This window comes from Barbus barbus (assembly GCF_936440315.1).
Source record: "Barbus barbus genome assembly, chromosome: 21".
NCBI classification, from domain to species: Eukaryota; Metazoa; Chordata; class Actinopteri; order Cypriniformes; family Cyprinidae; genus Barbus; species Barbus barbus.
The window spans coordinates 25,133,549-25,154,373 of NC_136749.1; the positions used below are offsets into that span (position 1 = coordinate 25,133,549).

The 20,825-nt window shown below is 36.3% G+C and overlaps 1 protein-coding gene across 1 annotated transcript in view; it reads left to right on the forward strand.

Annotated features, from left to right (window-relative positions):
* The window catches only part of LOC306887257 (disintegrin and metalloproteinase domain-containing protein 22-like), a gene marked incomplete at its 5' end in the record, with an annotated part of 58,690 nt that overhangs the window by 1,091 nt on the left and 36,774 nt on the right, over positions 1–20,825 (forward strand). The window contains 3 exons of the mRNA XM_079444871.1: positions 3,418–3,491; positions 15,080–15,146; positions 19,731–19,813. Of these exons, the coding sequence (XP_079300997.1) occupies positions 3,418–3,491; positions 15,080–15,146; positions 19,731–19,813 (224 nt within the window). The remainder of the gene's footprint in view (positions 1–3,417; positions 3,492–15,079; positions 15,147–19,730; positions 19,814–20,825) is intronic.

A 20,825-nucleotide genomic window follows, 5' to 3' on the forward strand; every position in this document is an offset into this window, starting at 1 on the left:
GCCTGGCTTGAAAGATAGTAAACAAGACACTCTGAGTGAGCTGATATCACATTAACTCACAAATGAGCTGTATTTAATGTTTGAAAGTAAAACTGATATATATAACTGGTAAAAAGTATGGAATAATTAAGAGTTTTAGAATGTTTTTCACCAACGTTGCATTTATTTGATCAAAAATACAGTAAAAACTGTAATATTTTGAAATATGATTTACATTTATAATAATTGTTTTCTATTTGAATGAAATGTCATATATTCCTGCAATTGCAAAGTTTAATTTTTAGCAGGAATTACTCTATTACAGTGTCACATGATTCTTCAGACATCATGTTAATATGCTGATTAGAATGAGTGAAAGCTCAATTGTCTAAGCATTTTGTCCATCCTGACTGCTCGGGTACTTTGTTGCTCATACTTTGCATGACTGAATAATTCTCAAAGGCACAGATATGCAATCGCTCCTGGCCTCGTTACTGTAACGAGTCTCTATGACCGGTTAGAATGTCTGTACATGTGTCCCAACTTCGCTGTTTTGCGCTTCGGGCTGTGTGTGCACGTGTGCGGCTTAACCTTTTGTCTGACATCTGCTACTGAGCTCTGTATAATCGAGACGAAGGCTTTTTCATCATGCCAATGCATAGTATTGATTTAATTGTTGTGGTGTTATATATCATACTAGATTATAGATTGGATTAGAAGCATATGCCAGTGAAATATATTTTTTCATGAATATATTCAGCTACGCTCAGGTCTGTTTTTAGCTCCACGTTTTGGCTCACAATTAGATCTTTTTGACGACTGAAGACTATATTTATTTATAGATGTTCACTGATGCCTGAAAAAACAAACAAAGAGAAGCTTGCTAATTTTAGATCTTCTTTATTTAACACAAAATGTAGATCAGAAAAAAAATCAAGTTGAACAGTTTAAAACGCTAATATTATGAAACGGCAATCGATGATACCAAAGACGTAATGGGCAGAAAGCTGCAGCCCTCTCATGTTACACGGTTTCTAGAAAACACTCTGAATCTCTTAATTAGATTTGTGTGTTATTGTGCATCTTGTTTAGACATGACACTCAAATACACACTCATTCGAGGGGCAGTAGATGGATGTGGGTGTGTCTCGGGGAGGGTAGCTTCATTCAGGGGGTCACTGATGGGTGAAGTGTAGAGGATCTCCCCCTTCATATTTTTTCCACCCCCTCGTTCTCCTTCCATTTTTATTGATAACTAGGCTTTGCTGGTTTAGGGAGAGGTGTGTTCCCTGGGGGGTGTTAGACTCCCCTCACCTCCCTCATATGCTTCTATTTCTGCCCTGTCTGCCCCCCTCACACACACGCACATCCACTCACAAGCTACGAGAACAATGCGCTTCAACCCAAAAGCTTCTTTTTCCCCTGAGGGGGTGTTATACGGCCCTGGCCATATGGGCCCCAAGCAGGCAGTGAATTAACCATCAGCGAACACACACACAGCCACCAGTCCTGCACATCAAAGTGTACCCATGATGAATAAAAAAAAGCAATTAGCACATCTAATTTTACTTCTCTCTCCCGACACACTAAATATGTTCTAATTTTTACAGTTTTTATTGTCTCAGCTCATGTGTGGCACCTTGAGGTTTTTTCTTTATGAAATAAAAATGTACTTTTGATTAACAAGAATGCATTAAAGGGGTCATATGATGCGATTTCATGTTTTCCTTTGTCTTTGGAGTGTTACAAGCTGTTTGTGCATAGATAAGATCTTTAAAGTTGCAAAGATTAAATTCTCAAACCCAAAGAGATATTCTTTATAAAAGTTAAGACTCTGCCACGCCCCCCTAAAACGGCTCATTCAAACATGCCCCCACATGTCTACGTCACGATGTGAAAGCAATGAAAGAAGGCGTAACTATTATTCTCACTATAGTATTGTTGCTGCCGCTGGCGCCATGTCGTGGAGACGCTGTGTGTTTCGTTGTGAAAGCGAAAGTACTTTGTTTGGCCTTCCAATTGAGCACACAACTAGAAATCAGTGGTTAAGTTATATTTACAACACTGTTCCAGAACAGTACAACGCATATATTCGAGTGTGTGCAGCGCATTTTACGGAGGACTGTTTCCTGATCCTGGGAGAGAATAGCCTACAATGTGAACACTATGAATGGCTGTGATGTGAACACTATAAAGTGGGGCAATTGCAACATCGCAAGGACAGTCTGGTGCTTCTGACTCACAGCCTGTACGTACGTTTCGATATTTAAAGAATTTGCTACTGACTATTCAAATGCAAGTTTTGAGCTGTGTAGTGTAGTGCTTGTTTGGCATTTCTATGATCACCAATGCAGACATGGTGTTATGTTTACGCGGCATGGCGCAATGCGTAAAAAGACCGTATGAGTCATTATAATCAGTAATTATGTCCTCACTGAATGCAACAAATGCCTCGTTTATATTGGGGGTTTTATTGTTTTAGTCTCGTCGCGCCGGGACACGGCATCACAACATAGTAAGGGCGTAACATTTCCGTCACATGCTTGAGGTATTCGGCCAATCAGAGCGCACTGGATAGCTGGCCAATCAGAGCACACCTCGCTTCTCAGAACGATGAGCTTTTTAAAAATTTGGCGCGTTTCAGAGAGGCGGGGCATAGAGGAGCAAAAATAATGTACAGTATGTGGAAAATAATGTGTTTTTTGAACCACGAACCACGTAAACACATTGCATTACACCAAATACACAAAATAATGTTCTTTTTAGCAACATCATATGATCCCTTTAAACCATTAAAAAAGTGACAGTACAATTTTACAATTTCTTCTTCAAATAAATGTTATTTTTTTATTTTCTATTCAAAGAATCCTGAATCCTGAAGTTATTAAGCATCACAGCTGTTTTCAACATTAATTATAATAAGAAATGTTTCTTAATCCAAAATCAGAATATTATAATTATTTCTGAAGGATCATGTGATGCTAGCTACTTTTGTATGCACCCAAATAATCCATTAGTAATCAAATTGAGGCTCAATCAGATTGAAAAGCCTTCATGTTAACACCTCAATGACAATGAAATTTAGATTGCATTGAAAGGGTGGTGCTGACCTGAAGGAATCCGATCATTAGAAAAAAACACATTGCATGTAAACACACTTGAAGTAAATCCATATGTAAACAAAAATATGAATCCGATTGTAAAGTTTAGGGTTCATATAAACAAAACTTTCAGAATCTGAAATTAAATTGAATTCAGTTGGATTGACAAAAATGGGTGAATATGAGGAGTTTGGCATAAAAACAATATCTAACTATATTTTGCTCTCCCAAAATATCAAATATGTTCTAATTTTACAGTTTTTATTGTCTCAGCTCATGTGTGGCATCGCAAGAGATGAGAATGACCAGGTATCGTCTTGTTTTGTCTCTTTTACAGAACCACATGGCACAGGCTAGCTTTCAGGTGCAGGCCTTCGGACAGTCCTTCATTTTAGACGTGGAACTGAACCAGTGAGTATCTGCTCCCAGGATGTCATGTAGCTCTTTGAGTTCGGAAAAGCACTGGAAAAATGCAGTGTGTGTGTGTGTGTGTGTGTTTCTGAAGTGTGTGAGGAATGACTAATGCCCATCAGATCTATTTGCAAAGGGGTTTATGTTGCTGCTGATGGACTGCATGATCATAATGGCTGATGATTTATGCTGAAGGATTGGGAAAGACCTGACCACTGTATCGATCATGGCATCTGCCACTCTGTCTCTCTCTCTCTCTCTCTCTCTCTCTCTCTCTCTCTCTCTCACTTTCTGTCAGAATTCCCTATATTACATGTTGTCTTAATACTGATAAACATCACTATTTTCACTATTTGCTTGTTCGCATTTGACTGGTCCTGTAGTGGCAGTTTTTGCATTTTGCGATTGTTTTGAATTTGAAGCCATTATGCCCTAATGCATTTACTAATATTATACTATGTCATGTAATCAAGCTCACATTCCAACCTGAAATTAAAAGTAAACTGTATTTTATATTAATAAAATGAAGCCTTATTAGGATCCTAAAGATTTCTTGCATTTTTACATAATTTATAGTGTGCAATTTAGCACATCCCCCCAAATCCTCATTATCGTAATGTTTCTTTGTAACTCTCATTACTCTCATTTGTGATTCTCATTAGATTCCCTTTACTGTAATAACAATGAATTTTGTATTAAAGTACAGCAAATACTGGCATGCTGAATAAATACTGTGCTATAAATCAATCTGAATATATCATTTCTTTACATTATACTAATTAAAATTCGATTTTTATCTTGCATTATGGTAATGAGAATTATGTGGAAATTATGCTTAATTACAAATAATGAAACAGTTATGAAAATGACACAATGCAAAAAAATCTTTATCATCTTTAAACAGACTTAATATTATATTTACGAAATATATAATAATAATTCTGTCAATTTTGGACTGAAATACAATCTGGCATGTTCTTGACAGGTTTCGTGAAATTCATCCTGGTGCTATAATCAATATTTTATCTTTAGAAGGTGATTTTTTAAAGCTGATATTACTCTGAAGTTCTAATTCACAAAACTAAACTATAATTGCTTTATTTCTTATTATCTTCAGTACAGATGCTCATTGTATAATTCCTATGGGTCTGCACCAAAGCTCAGTCATAACCTCACTTCTTTCATATTCATCACATAAATTCAATACATTAACTCTTACTGTTACAACCACAACTGCCTCTGTACTTTAAACTGGTGCCAGACAGAGTCAGAGTCAGCAGATTTGATCTCATTATAATAATGCATCATGAATATTTCAGTGTTCTCCCTCAGTGTCAGTGTTTCTCCTAAAACATCTTGGTGGAGAGAAAATCTGGCTTTAAGATGCAACTCCCTCTGTGTTTTTGTCAGGCCCTTTGTGAATGGAGTGTTTGTGTTGTGCTGTTGGCATTCTAATCACTTCGAGACACTTTATTTGAGTATGACATGCAAAACTGTTAATATTAAAGGACATCTAGGCTTTTAGGGCAGTCTTTCCCATTTATTTCATGTTCAGCTCAAGTAGCTGAACAGGATGTAGTTTCTACATCCTCAATCACTCGCTCTGTCTAAATCTAACACTGATGATACAGAAGAGAGGTACTGTATGTCTCTGATGCGCACTTAAATATGTCATTAAAGGGGTCATATGATGCGATTTCAAGTTTTCCTTTCTCTTTGGAGTGTTACAAGCTGTTTGTACATAGGTAAGATCCCTGAAGTTGCAAAGACTAAAGTCTCAAAACCAAAGAAATATTCTTTATAAAAGTTAAGACTCTGCCACGCCCCCTAAAACGGCTCATTTAAACACGCCCCAACATATCTACATCACGGTGTGGGAAGATTTGCAAAACACCACCCAAATGTATAAGCGCAAAGAAGGTGGAACTATTATTCTCGCTGTAGTATTGTCGCTGCCACTGGCGCCATGTCCTGGAGATGCTGTGTTTCGTTGTGAAAACAAAAGTACTTTGTTTGGGCTTCCAAAAGAGGACACAACTAGAAATCAGTGGTTAAGTTGTATTTACAACACTGTTCCAGAACAGTTCAACCCAAATATTAGAGTGTGTGCACTAGGGCTGTCAAATTGGCTGAAAAACTAAATTCGAATTTTGTACTAAAATATTATCAAAATTCGAATTATATTCAAATTTAAAAGGCATAATTTCTGTTAGTGGGAATAAAAGCTTTTGTCTTCTCTCCTGAGGCCACAAGAGGGCGCATCGAGCAAAATATTGCCATACTAATGCATGTTTCTTCAAAGCAATAAAAAACAAGGCTATCTTTGAAAAACATGCATAATGTTTAAAACAATGATTATAAACCATATATAATTAATTACGTTGCTTAAACAATTAGAAACAACAAGCATCATGTATGTATAGTTTAATACCGAAAACCAATCACAAAGAGTAGCCTACTTTTTTCATTTAAAAACATGAGATGCAGTGGGATGCAGAGGGATGCAGAAAAACCACCATAAAGTCTCAAGACATGTTTTTTAAAAGTTGAACTTACATAAATTTTACATACCTTTCTAAACATGCTGCTCTCTTGTGCGAGACGCGAGTGCAATGGTGATAGATGTCCCTATAGAAAGTGTGAATGGCTTGGTTTCAATTTTCCGCATTGATGTTCTCTTTTTCCACTATATTTTGAATGAGCAGCGCTGCATCCAGTGGGTTCAACTGGATAGACTAAAAAAAGCATTCAAATGCAACGACACCTACATCGTCATCGCATCTTGTGTGCCACATATAAGGCTGTCTGACACACATTTAAAATTCGAATGCAGCATTTTTGCATACGAATGTGGATTTTTATTATAAATTCGACGAATATTCGAAATTCTAATTTTTTTTTGACAACCCTAGTGTGCACTGTGCAGCGCATTTTATGGAGGACTATTTCCTGAACCTGGAAGAGTAGCCTACAATGCTGGCGTGCACAAAGGCTGTTTCTATAAAGTGGGGCAATTCCAACTTTGCAAGGACAGTCTGACGCTTCTGATTCACAGCCTGTAAGTACGTTTCTGCTACTGACTATTCAAACGGGAGTTTTGAGCTGTGTAGAGTAGTGCTTGTTGTTTGTTGTTTCTCCGATCTCAAATGCAGACATGGCAGACATCGTGGCGCGATGCAATGCGACGAGTAAAAATACAGTATAAGTCATTATAATCAGTAATTATGTCCCCACTGAATGCAACAAATGCCTCGTTTATAGTGGGTTTTATTGTTTTGTGTCGCCGCGCCGGGACACAGCATCACAATACGGTAAGTGGCGTAACATTTCCGTCTCACGCTTGAGGTATTCGGCCAATCACAACGCACTGGATGGCTGGCTCAGAGCACGCCTCGCTTCTCAGAACGATGAGCTTTGTAAAAATCAGAAGGCAGGGCATGTACAGTATGTGGAAAATAATGTGTTTTTTTAACCTTAAACCGTATAAACACATTGCATTACACCAAATACACAAAATAATGTTCTTTTTAGCAACGTCATATGACCCCTTTAACAACTAGTTGTTCCGTTTGGTTCCATACACACTGCGCTATGGCACTTTTGTGCACTAGAGTAAGTCATATTTGCTCGTTTGTAACTTTGTTTGCAATGCGTTATGGGATTGCATTCTTCATAAAGTTTACATGCAATGCTGTCATAGAATTTGGTCAGAGGTTTTAGAAGGCAGCATAATCGTCATGCTGGCTACCTTTTTAAATAGCCGTCGCGTCAAGAGCACACCTTTGATACCTTAAAATCCTGTCTGCGTAGGCTGCTCACTAGGTTTTGGATTAGAGCCATAGAAACAGGTTATTATATCAGTCAGTGTTCTCTCTCTGTGTCTGCATGTGGCTTGTCTTGTTCAGTACAGTATATTTTCTGCTTTAATGGCTTCTGGCTGGATGGATTTGATTGCCTCTGTCTCTTTGAATAGTGCTATGTGTATAAAGCAGTGAGAATCACAGAAGTGTGTGTGTGTGTGTATGTTGGGGTGTTTAGTTTGTTCTTCTGAACCCATGGAGAGCTGGCAGTTGGATCCGTCCCGACTGACCTGCGTCCAGATTACTTTCCCAGTTTCCTCCTAGGAAACCAATTCATTCTTTCGTTCTCATTCTCTCACCTCTCTCTGTCAGTTTCTAAAGTCTTAGGGATTTTCTTCACGTGTTTGTGTGCATGTTTGTGTGCATTTGGCTTTTTTCCAGCCTCCAGCTGAGACCTATTTTCATGAAAGTTTTTTCATATGATAATTGTTTGTCATCTGTAGTTTAGCAATCGGATTGACATATTTGTATAATGTTCAAAAAATCTTGTTTTGCTTGTATTATATGAATGTGCACTTACTCAAACTATAATAGTCCACACACACACACACACACACACTCTGGCTTGCCCCCTGCACCCTCTCACGCGTTCTGAATAATGAATGAGTGTGTTTGATTAAAGCCGTTGGAGCAAATGGGTTTTCTGCTTTTCAATCAGCTGTGTCGTCGTGACAACGGACCATGTGGCAGAAAGGAAGCATTAAAATCAGTCAGATATCGCTGATGCTGGGGGGGTGGGAACAGACAGCTGCAACTCTGAACAGATAACAAACAATCACAAGCTCACCTTTGAATCAGAAATCAATATAGACAAATCATCCATTAATATCAAATCTTTCATAATTGCATGGTAAATTCCATATTTGTCTTGCTTTCCAGTGCCCTCATCTAAACCTCCTTAAAACAAATTAAATTGACCTGTGAAGCAAAATTCCCATTACACATTGTCAGAGAATGAGTCTTGAATGTGGTTTATGAATCAAATGTTTTAAAATGTCAGATTTGTTTAACATTTAGATATTGACCTTAACTAAATCTCATGGAACTATGGAACTCACATTATTTTTTAAATAATGAAAGATTTTATTCATTTTTTTCTTCGCTCTTTGTGTTTATTTTATATTTTAGAACAAATTTGAATGCATTAAATTGATCAAAATTGACAGTAAAAACATTTCTAATCTTACAAAAGATTTTGTTTTCAAATAAAACTTGCTAAAAGCTTAGTTTTTCCACACAAAAAATTAATATTGAACCGTTTACGACATTGAAAATATAATAATATTTTTACTGTATATACTATATATATATATATATAATTATTTTATATTTTAAATATTAATTTATGAGACTCAAGAGTTATAATGTTATAATGTTTATTTTATACATAAATCTGAAGTAACATTTAAAAATGTCCCTGTAAGCAAAACCCACAGGCTCCATGTAGGGTCTGAGCTCAGCAAAACATAGTGCAGAAGAATCCCAGTGTCATCTGCTATCTGCTACTATGAGCTTCTCTCTGACACAGTCAGCACACGCATGACGTCTCATCAGATCAAACCTGTGACAGGACATGTCTGCAGAGACGCTGGTGTGTGTCTGATTGCTGTTGAGTGAGCTATGTGTGGATTGGTTTTGTTTTGAATTTCATACTTGTAATTATAAATCAAGTTCAAATGACAGTGGCTTCTTTTAGAGATAAACACACACACATACCTCAGATGAATACACTTCATGCATTGCCATTAACATTTATCATCATGTCAACTGTGTCCAACATGCATGAAAGAGTCCAAACACACCTCCAGACACACACATTGGTTTCATTTCTGATGTCAGTTGCACCTGAGGGTTTTTTGGCGTGTGTATGCATGTGTGTGAGATGTCGGTTTCTTGTCTTTGTTTTGTTTTGTGGTGCTCAGTCTTTTAGACATCAACCGGTTCTTGTTTTCCAACTTTAGGGTGAGGGTGTGGGTCAAAATAATTAGATTTATATAACAATAGACACTGATGCCATTGCGATCATAATTTAGAATATATAGGACATTTAATCATTTTATTACATGCATAAAAGTAAATTCTCCTCAAGTATGCCCAAATTGAACTATTTTACTCATGACTTTATGACATTGACGAAACATCAAAAAATGTGGTAAAACTATGTCTTTATGTGTTATTTCAGTGCCTTTGTGGTTTCACTAAATATTTTTTCTCCGCCTGATTCTGTTGTTGTCCTATGTTAATTGGCATATTTATTCTAATTTTGCAATCAAAAAAAGACATTGATTACAGGGCTCTACGCTTATTTATTGTTTAGGTGGACTTTAAAAATGATTACATCAATTCAGTTCAAGTTTATTTGTACAGTACTTGCAGTTTTCACAATACATATTGTTTCAAAGCAGCAGAAAATGCTTGTTTCAGTGTTACAGTCAGGAAGTATTCTGTTATCAGCCACAAATGAGTGTATGCCCATATGGCAGTAACATACAGCTATAATAAATGTGGTTAGTTAACGTCATGTATTCAGTTAAGACACAACAGACATGTTATTGCAACATGCAATAACTTGTGAATGATCACAGTATAAGAATGATATTACAATATAAGGATATTATTTAACAGTGTTAGATGTCGATGCAAAGTATACTTCACAAGTGTTGGTGTCACAGTATAATAAATGCACATGTAAACAGCTGAATTAGATGAACAACAGTCTCCAGATATAAAGAAAGCAACATTGACCTGTAAAGCCATTTTTGTGTAATATCTTTCCTGTAGCTCAAATAGTAGAGCATGGTGCTAGCAACGCCAAGATCATGGGTTCAATTCCCAGGGAAAGCAAGACCTGATAAAATGTAAAATCTGTAACTTGAATGTAAGTCGCTTTGGATAAAAGCGTCTGCTAAATGCATAAATGTAAATATCTATTCAGTGTTTTGAATGTCAGTGTCCTGATCTGTTGTATGTTATCTTTTATATAGCTTGAGTTTATTATGCCATCATTTATTCACCTCCATTTTACCATCCTTTCAGGAAACTGCACAATAGACGAAAGCTAGACAAAACATGAGAAAGATGCAGAGAGAGAGAGAAAGTGAAAAAGTTGTTGGATGGAGGCAGAGTAAAAGTCTGACCAACCAGCATCCTTCATGCACCCTTGAGTCTGTGTGGGTGTGTGATGAAGGAGGAGAGAGATCTGAGTGAGATGGAGTCGGGAAAAACAGCTGGCATAAGAGTCTTAGAAGTGCTCACATGTACAGTGACGCAAGATATTTTCAGGAGCAGTTCTGAGACGTTCTGCTTTACCTGTCCATCATAAACACCAACTCCCTTTATATAAATGCATAATGCATAATTATTATCCTCTTTTTGCCTTTTTTTCTCTTGCAATGTTGCAAATGCAACATTTGATCACTAGGCCAAACTGGTTTGTTCTGCTGTAGCATGTTGTGGCACATTTATTTGAGTGATCTTCTTGTGTTGTTTCTTGGTTTCTTAACTAATGGTATAATGAAGGTGTGAGAACAAAACCAAAACTGTGCCAGTGTTGAGAAGTTCTGTTCATTAAAATCTGCCAATATGCTTTCGCTTCAATGCATTTCTGAAAATGCTTTTGTGGTGCTGTTTAAATGAAGTTTATGTAATGTAAAACACCTTTTTATCGATTTGTTGGTTACACCTAGGTGATTGAGCTTTGCACACACACACACACACACACACACACACACACACACACACACACGTATATATATATGCACATAATGTAAATTCACTGACCAAACCAAACGGTATGAGAAGCCTGGTGTGTGAGAGATTGTGTAACGATTGGGGGGATTTGATTGTGAAGGCAAATCAGTGTAAATAATGAACATATTTGATATTAACAAGCTCAGTGGGAGGAGCTGGTGAAACACATACATGTTCACAATGAGAACAACTGCACCTGCTCCCCTCAGAATACGTATTCTTATGGGGGGAAGGGTCTCTCTGTGAAATACACCAAATCTCTCTTACATTGTAAAGACCCTCCCCTGTGTGTGTTTGTGTGTATTCATGCATGTTGTATGGTTTTTGCTGATTCTTCATTTTGTGCACATTTGATTTAATTGTAGTGATTATTTGTTGGTGCTGTGAATGTGTGTGTGGATAAGGCTGCTCGCAGGTCTTTTGTTTGCTGAGGCTGCAGTTTTGTCTCTTTGGGAACACGAGCAGAGCTGCAGGTTTAAAAACTCCTGGACAGCAAAAGCACAAAAGAGCTGAAGCGCTCAGCACACACTTCACAATACTGACTTCAGCTTTTCCAAACCTCACACACACACACACACACACACACACATTCACAAATGCTCTCACACAATACTACAACATGATGTCGATGTCTTAATATCTCAATACACTCTAGATACCTTACACTCGCATCTACTTTTTTTTCTGTGAACATGAACAGGCATGAGTCTCTATTGGGATTTTGAGTCACTGTCTTAATCTCGAACACACATGAATCACAGCAGGAATCAGAATTGAGCAAATCTCCATATTTCCATGGAATATAAATTGTGGAAACAACACACTACATCTACTACTAACATTTGTTTACACTTGTTTTAAGTGTGCCATCTAAAAAGTGAACTTGTATGTGTTTGAGTGCTAATTAGATCAGAGATTGGGGTCTCCAGCTGTGCTGGATGGTGTCCTGTCCTCACGGGAGATGTTCTTCTGCTGGTCTCCAGGGTCTAGAATCAGATTTACACACGCCATAATCTCTAAAGGTGCTGCATATGCGCATCTGCATGAGACAGAGGAAAAAACATAAACTCGTCTTATAAATTTTTATCTTCTCAAAAATACAGTAAAAACTGTAATACTGTAAAATATTGTTACAATTTAAAAGAGCTGTTTTCTATTTTCATTTATTTTCTATATTCATATATTTTCACTTTTTTTTTTCACTTTCATATTTTAATCTGTGATTTATTCCTGCAATGACAGCTGAATTTTCTGCATCATTACTCCAGTCTTCAGTGTCACATGATCCTTTAGAAATCATTATAATATTATCAATGTTGAAAACAGTTGTGATTCTTAATATCTTTATGGAAGCTATTATACATTTGTTCGGGATTCTTTGATTAACAGAACATTTAAAAGATGTTTATTTGAAAGAGAAATCTTTTGTAACAATAAATGTCTTCACTTTCACTTTTTAGCAATTTGATGTTTCCTTGCTGAGGAAGGAACTCAAAATGATGCCTTTCACTGAAATTTCATTCAAAATTACATTCATTCAAATAGGACTCTGTGAAGTTTGTTTAAGTGAGCAAGGGGCAGAGCATAATAAAACATAAATGGTTACAATAGAGATTTACATTAGCATGTTGCTAAGCTAACCATACGATACACATAAGCATAAACTTTATAGCATACACAAGTGTATTGTAAAGAAATTAATTTTTTAGCCATGCATCCAGTGATGTCTGTCTTTGGAAAGGACACGTGCAGTGCTGTCTTAAAAGCTGGTTGGAGGTATTACTGGTGGCAGCATATTTATGGCATGCTGCTTTAAAATGCTGTCCAGGTAGGCAGCTCACTAGGTTTTGGGACAGAGAAAATCACCTTCACCTCACACACACACACACACACACACACACACAGACAGAGACGATACAGCACTACTTCACACACAATCTGTTCTCTCTTCTGGAAACCCTTTCATTTCTATTCCTCTGGTTTCTCTCTCTTCTTTAATTAGCATGTCTCACTGTCTCTCTGTCTGTCTCATAGAATGGACCAGTCCATTAAGCTTTACATGAGAAATGAGAGCCATTTTGTAGTCATATGACAGCACCATATTGAAATGTTTGTAGGGCAGGGTGTGTATGAAGAGGGATGGATTGGAATGGGATGGGGAATTGTGGGGCTTTCCTGATAAATAATTCAAATCCCAAAGCAATTAAAATCTGTTATCAGCCTTACCTTCGCATTTCACAAAGCAAAATATACTGCAGATTTCCACCTCTGCTTAGACTGGGACAGTACCAACACATGACAGGTATTTGATTCTACTGGTAACTGAGATCCCCAAAGGTCCTCTGAAAAAATACTAAATATCCTTTGAATATCTTGAAAAATGGTCAAATAAGGAAAATTGATAAATATTTGAATAAATATTATAACACAATAAAACTTTTATTTATTTATTTAAGACAAAGTGCAGTTTCATGGTCAGTAAGAAAAGATTATTGTCAGCAAATCTTTCTCAATTCACCCACCGGATGTGATGGGTGGGAGAATGTAGCAACTGTATGTGATTGTTTGTGTGTGTGTGTGTGTGTGTGTGTGTGAGTGTGGCAGCTTTTATCATAAATCACAATATATCTTTCCTCTGACATCCCACTTTATCACTCCCTCTTTATCTTCTTCTGCTCCTGTTCTGATCCTCTCTCAATGCTCTGTCATTTTCTCTCTATCCGCTGGTTTTGTCCTGTCCTCTGTTAGTCCTCTATTAGTTTTGAATTCTGTCTCACAGTCACAGTTATTTATGTACATTTGCATTTACCACAGAATGAATCTCTAATTGCAAACTTTTTTGTATTATGCGTTACAGCACTGTAGCTCCATAAATACCCTGCTAATCACCTGCTGTAGTGAACTGCTGTTGAAGATGTGTGTTTCTGTCTTTAAAGGCTGGTTTGATGTCATGCTGTGATTGTCCTAGCGATGAGCTCACGGTAACTGATTTCAGTCAGAGCTCCTGCTGCGAGACACTTTCACCCATCTCTCCTCCTGCGCTCAGTCTGTTTTTCGCTACATTGCCATTTCGTGATGATTGCAGTTGTATCATTTGACTCCTATAGGTTTTATTTACATGCTACAGTCACTCAGTATCCTGCTCCAGGGTAACAGTGTGCTCTCTCTCGTCCCAGTTTGTGAACAACTTTTTGAGCGCAGCTTTGCCACACACTGAAGTGTCCTTGAACACAACTTAGTGTTAGTGAGTTGTGATGTATGAAATCAGCCGTGGATCTCTCCGCAGGTTAACTGTGCTCATGACTCTTAGTGTTGGAACACAGATTCCATTCCAGATTCTGTTCCATTTCAGTCCTCTGTTAGATAAGCAGAATGTATGAGTGACATGAGTGTTGATTTGATCTGCTCATTAAATGTGTGATGCCAGGATCACCAGGAGTGAAGTGTTTGGGAGGATTATGAATCATATTTACAGTGCCGATATTCATCAGGCAGTCTATTTGTCTTTATTTTCTATTTCTCCAGAAATTTTCAGCAAGTATTTTTTTAAGCTTCAGCTTAAAATATATATACAGCACACCGTATTTTTGGCTTTTGCAAGCTTTCCACCTCTTTACGAAATTTGAGGTATTGCATAAATTGTGATCGCATCATTATAGTATTTACATACTGAAATCTGTTTGGTCTTTCCTGTCTTGCATTTATATTACATTGCAGACTGTGTCTGAACCAAAGCTTAAAATCTTAATTTATGTGACACTTTTATTCTTTTGATGCTTTGCAAGCACTAATATTGCCTTTAGGAAACGCAATATTTTTTCTGTACTCTTTAATGATTTATGTGATTTTTTTATTTAAAATATTTTATTTAAAAGTTTCAGAATAACATTTAACAAAATAGAAGAATAAAATTAATTGAGTTCACTAAATAATTTGAGTGAAAATATAAAACTTTTTACCAACTGTGTTTTTTTGCAGTGATCTTCTATCATCAAATTACATTGAGAGACACATACCAGAGGAGGGGAATTCAGTTGTCAACAAAGTGAGTATAAACTCTCATTCCAATATCAAATAAATATCTGCTTTAGACCAGAAGTACCTTTAGCTCATGATTAATCCACAAAAATGTGCGTTTGAAAAAATGTTTCTACCTTATTGTATTGTTCCACCTTATTCCACCTTATGTAATTTTTATGGGACTGGCTTCTAGTGTCATCTGCGTCCAGCTATATTTAAGCTGTACAAAACAGCTTGTTTTGCTGCTTGATATTGCAAATTGGTGTGTCTTACCTTATTATTTTAATGTATTTATGAACACACTGGTTTGTAGTGCAAACAGTTTTACCGTTTACTGCATGTTGTTATTCTTCTCGTTATTTTCCTATAGCGGCTAATGAACCGGAAGTCTCGACCATAGGCTTACTTCTGCGTTGAAGAATAAGGTGGATACAACCAAAAAACTTTAGGCATAAAAATACTCTGTTTGGTGATCTGATAATATAGGATGTTGTTTTCTGGAGCTTAAAAACTCCCACATAAATAAGGGTGGTAGCACTTAACCAGAGGTTTTACCACTTAGAAAAGTAGTCCCAATTTTGTTCAATGTTACAGTAAATATTTACCTGAATAATTCATTTAAATGCCTTGACCCTCTTTGTTCCACTCTATGACACTGTGTTTCACTCTGGGACAGTGACTATAGTCTGATCAGATCTGTGTCTTTGAGCCCCTCTGGGACCCTCAGCTTCATTCTGTCAGTGTACTGAGGCACGTGTGTTCAGATGGGACACATCGCACCCAGAGCAGAAGGTGTTTGCTTGTTTTAGCCCTTGTTCCTGTCACACACTCACACAGGAGCAGGGATACAGTGTCCTATTTGTGTGCTGCATGTTGGACACCATCATTGTGTCAAGGTGTGTATTTTATATAGATTATGCATAGTGCAGTGGACGTCACAAGGTTCTCTGTTATCTTTAAGAAACTAAAGAGCCCATATTCTGTGATTTAAATTTGATGCAGCCCATTTAACATGTTTTATTTTTTTATTGATCTGAGTTTGATTGTCACGAAGGCTTCAGTGAAGACATTCAGATCCACAGAGGCCTTACGCCCACAACCCAGCCTATAAAGCCTGAGGAAATATTGTGCATGTAAGGTTACAAGGGCTCTTTAGGTGCTGTTTTGCTTTTATGGATGAATGAAAATAGAGCGGTGGGTTCTGTGAGGAAGGAGGGAATAACAGAGAGATGGATGAAGAGGCAGAGGATGAAGAGAGAGAAAGAGAGTCACTGAAGGGATTTTAGTGTTGCAACACAGATATATTTAGCTTCATCTCCCCACTGCAAAGGTGAACAACCTCTTAGTTTAACTACAGATTTAATACATACAAAGGAATTATATGAATCATACAAAAACGCTATTATATTTATAGAAGCCCTGCATGTATATTTCTCTGAGACCAGATCTTATTGGTGGATCTAAAAAAAGACATCTTGCGATTTTGTGAGATACCACATATCTAGGTTTGACCACAACAACGATAATTGGTTTTATTAATTGGTTTTAAAGCATACATGCTGACATCATAATTAAGGAAATCACAAGGAAAGGGAAACCGTAGGTTTACTATTTTAAGATTGTCATTAGTATTTTAGATTATTGTTTCTTGAATATAAACGTCTCAAAAGAAAACAATTCTATTAAAAAAAAATCTATTGCAAAGGAAAAAATAATTCCTTATATAGTTTACGTTATATATTTTCACCTGCTGAAGAAACACTGCATGTAAATAGGAGGAAAACAATATTTGTAATTAAATATAAAAATATGACTATGAATAAGTTTGAGAAAACACATTTAGCTAATATTTGCACAAGTGAAAATAAATTGATAGAATAATATAGAAAATTAAAAAAATACATTTTATAGAAATAAATATTCTATAAAATTAGATGAGAAACTATGTGCAACGTTTATTTCCTGTATGGTTTTTTGGAAGCTGTGATAAAAAAAAATAATCTTGAGAAAATAGCTGTTGACTTAAAATGTGTGTATAAATTACAAATAATAAACAGACTGCTGTTCAGATGTTTGCAGTAAGACTTTTTCAATGTTTTTTGAAAGAAGTCTCACTATGGCTACATTTATTTGATCAGCAAAAACAGAAATTTTATGAAATATTATTGTAAATTTGTTTTGTATTTTCATATATTTTAAAATGATTTTACTGCTTTATGTTTTTGTGGAAACCATGATACTTTTGATAGGATTCTTTGATAAATAGAAAGATCAATTTATTGGGTCCTGGCTGAATAAAAGCATACATTTCTTTCTAAAAAAAATCTTAATGCCCCTAAAATTTTGAATGACAATGTATTTTATACAATTTCAGGCATCTTCTCATATTAAAGATGATCTCAAATTCACATCCTTCAATACCTTCTTACCATTATATACTGCATGAAAAGGCAGCATTTTTTACATTTTGGACACAGCCTGTCTCTCTGTGATTCTAGGCACTAATGCATGCTGGGTAATTAGTCTGAAAGGTGAATAGGCTGTCTCTACAACAACTTCAATCTTCAGGAATGTCTGTCTGTGTGTGTGTGTGTGTGTGTGTGTGTGTGTGTGTGTGTGTGTGTATGTGTGTGTGTGTGTGTGTGTGTGGTGGAGACTACCCTCGGCTCTTGATTAGCTGAGAACTCTTGAGGACAGAAAGTGCTACATGTGGAAATAAGAGGCAGAAGTGCTCCAGAACAAGCTAGAGGAAAGATGGCAGCAAAGGAATGGATAAAACTCAGCATATGAAGCTTTTTGTCCATTGCAGAGAGTGAGAAAGAGAGAGGGATGAAATGAAATTGATCTGCTGGTAAATGCTGCAGCCTTAGTCCTCTGAGAAAAAGCAGGAAGCGAAAACCTGCAGCCCTAATGGCAGTCGAGCACTTACACTAAAAACATTTCATAAATAACATACGCACTCTGGAGTACTCTTACAAAGTCTTCTGATCACTTCAGTACAAAAAAAAGTGGCCAGTATAAATGTTAACCCACACACATGCAGAATTGAAACATTTAATATCAATATAAAATACAAACATTTTGGCCTTATTAGTGATATTGCTTTTATCTACAGATTTATTGTTCAATATACAGTAAGTTAATGTTAAGTAACAGCGTACATATTAGACACAATAATGCCTGTTACTTTTAACTGCCAAAGAAAATATTGCCAAACAAACCCACAACAGAACCATTGCGTGTCTGAGTAACACAGAGGTTCCAGTTTAGTTCCTGAATGAATCAGCGTTTGTGAATCATTCTTTTGAATGAATGATTCAGTGACTCAGTGTTTTCATTCTTGAATGAATCAGTGTTTATGAACGAATAAGTTTAATGAATGATTCCGTGACTCAGTGTTTTCATTCTTGAATGAATCAGTGTTTATGAACGAATAAGTTTAATGAATGATTCCATGACTCAGTGTTTTCATTCTTGAATGAATCAGTGTTTATGAACGAATAAGTTTAATGAATGATTCCGTGACTCAGTGTTTTCATTCTTGAATGAATCAGTGTTTATGAACGAATAAGTTTAATGAATGATTCCGTGACTCAGTGTTTTCATTCTTAAATGAATCAGTGTTTATGAACGAATAAGTTTAATGAATGATTCCGTGACTCAGTGTTTTCATTCTTGAATGAATCAGTGTTTATGAACGAATAAGTTTAATGAATGATTCCATGACTCAGTGTTTTCATTCTTGAATGAATCAGTGTTTATGAACGAATAAGTTTAATGAATGATTCCGTGACTCAGTGTTTTCATTCTTGAATGAATCAGTGTTTATGAACGAATAAGTTTAATGAATGATTCCGTGACTCAGTGTTTTCATTCTTAAATGAATCAGTGTTTATGAACGAATAAGTTTAATGAATGATTCCGTGACTCAGTGTTTTCATTCTTGAATGAATCAGTGTTTATGAACGAATAAGTTTAATGAATGATTCCGTGACTCAGTGTTTTCATTCTTGAATGAATCAGTGTTTATGAACGAATAAGTTTAATGAATGATTCCGTGACTCAGTGTTTTCATTCTTAAATGAATCAGTGTTTATGAACGAATAAGTTTAATGAATGATTCCGTGACTCACTCATAGAGAACGAATCGATTCAGAGAATGAGTCTGTGATTAACGGCATAACGGCAGTGACTTGTCGCCACCTACTGGCGTAATGATGTAACATACCGAAAGACTAATTTAAAAACCCCACTATTGCAAATTTACATTTACTTTTATTAATTTAGCAGCTCTTGAAACACTGAATCTAACTGTTGTAAAATAACATCAAAAAACGAAATATCGTAAATTTTTTAATTATAACTATAACTAATGATTATTTTTACTTTTTATTTGGAAACTGATGGAAGCAAATCATGATTATGCATAACAGATGAATAACAAATCCGGTAACAGCTGCTTCACATTATGCAGCACTTGGGGTAAAATCTAATATTATAAAAGTGGTGGTTCTTCTGAATTTCCTTACTGAATTATGATTGAATTAGCCACATTTAAAGCCATTAACAGTATGTGCTGTTTGTGATTATTGTTTGTTTCTCCCTGCAGGGTGGAGAACACTGTTACTACCATGGGAAAGTACGTGATATCCCGAAGTCATATGTTGCACTTTCAACTTGCCATGGATTGCAGTAAGTACCTCAGATGTGCAGCAAGTCTGAATGAACACGAAAACACAAACCGGTTTACAAAAGCAGCGAGACATGCTTTAGTTTTGACTGCATGCTGTTTACTTACAGATGCCCACAGAACTGTCTGCATCTTTCTAAGACACATTCATAAATAAACACATGTTAGCAGGCCAAAGCTGCGATTATCCCATTCAACAATTACAGAGCTGTATAATTACAGCATGCCATTATCCTCCTCTCATATCACATACTGATGCTCTCAGCGCTCTTTGTGCCTGCATGTGTGTGTTTTTCTGTCGTTCTCCCCTGTACTGTTGCTGTAATGCTCATTGCATCACGTCTGGCCTTTTGATCCACTGCTGCAAGCTGAAAATGTAATATTTTTTGTGTTTGTAAGATTTATGTTTGTATTATTGGCTTCCTGCTGTGCATAGCTGAAGTAAACCTAGCTGTGTTACTGAGCCACTCGTGTGCCTGAGAATTGAGTTAGTCTCTATAGAGCCTTACGCACATACACCGCCTCTCTGTGTGGCCCTCTGGGATAGCTCAGTTCCTTCCGTCTGTATTTTTAGTGAGAGAAGGAGTCAGGTCAGATCCATCTCTCTCTCTCTGTCTCTCTCTCTGTATCCGAATGCGCAGAGTCAGGTCAGATGTAGCTCAGAAATAGAGCGGCAGGGCTCTTCACATTCATAGTCATTTACAGCCTAAATATCTTCTCCTCAAAGAATTACATCCGCACAGATTTAGTATGAAATGAATTGCTGTTGTTGTTTATTTGAATTCACTAAAGAATAAAGAATTCAACATATTGTATTACAGTACAGTTATTATTTCAGGACATTGTTCACATGGTATTTGTTAAATGTTGATATATGTTTAAATTAATTCATATAAAATATTTGTGTACTCATTTTAGTTGATCAGATAAATATAGATGTCATTTTAGTAAAATTTATTAAAACTAATAAATAATGATAAAATATTGACAGAATTAAATAATATTTTCATCATA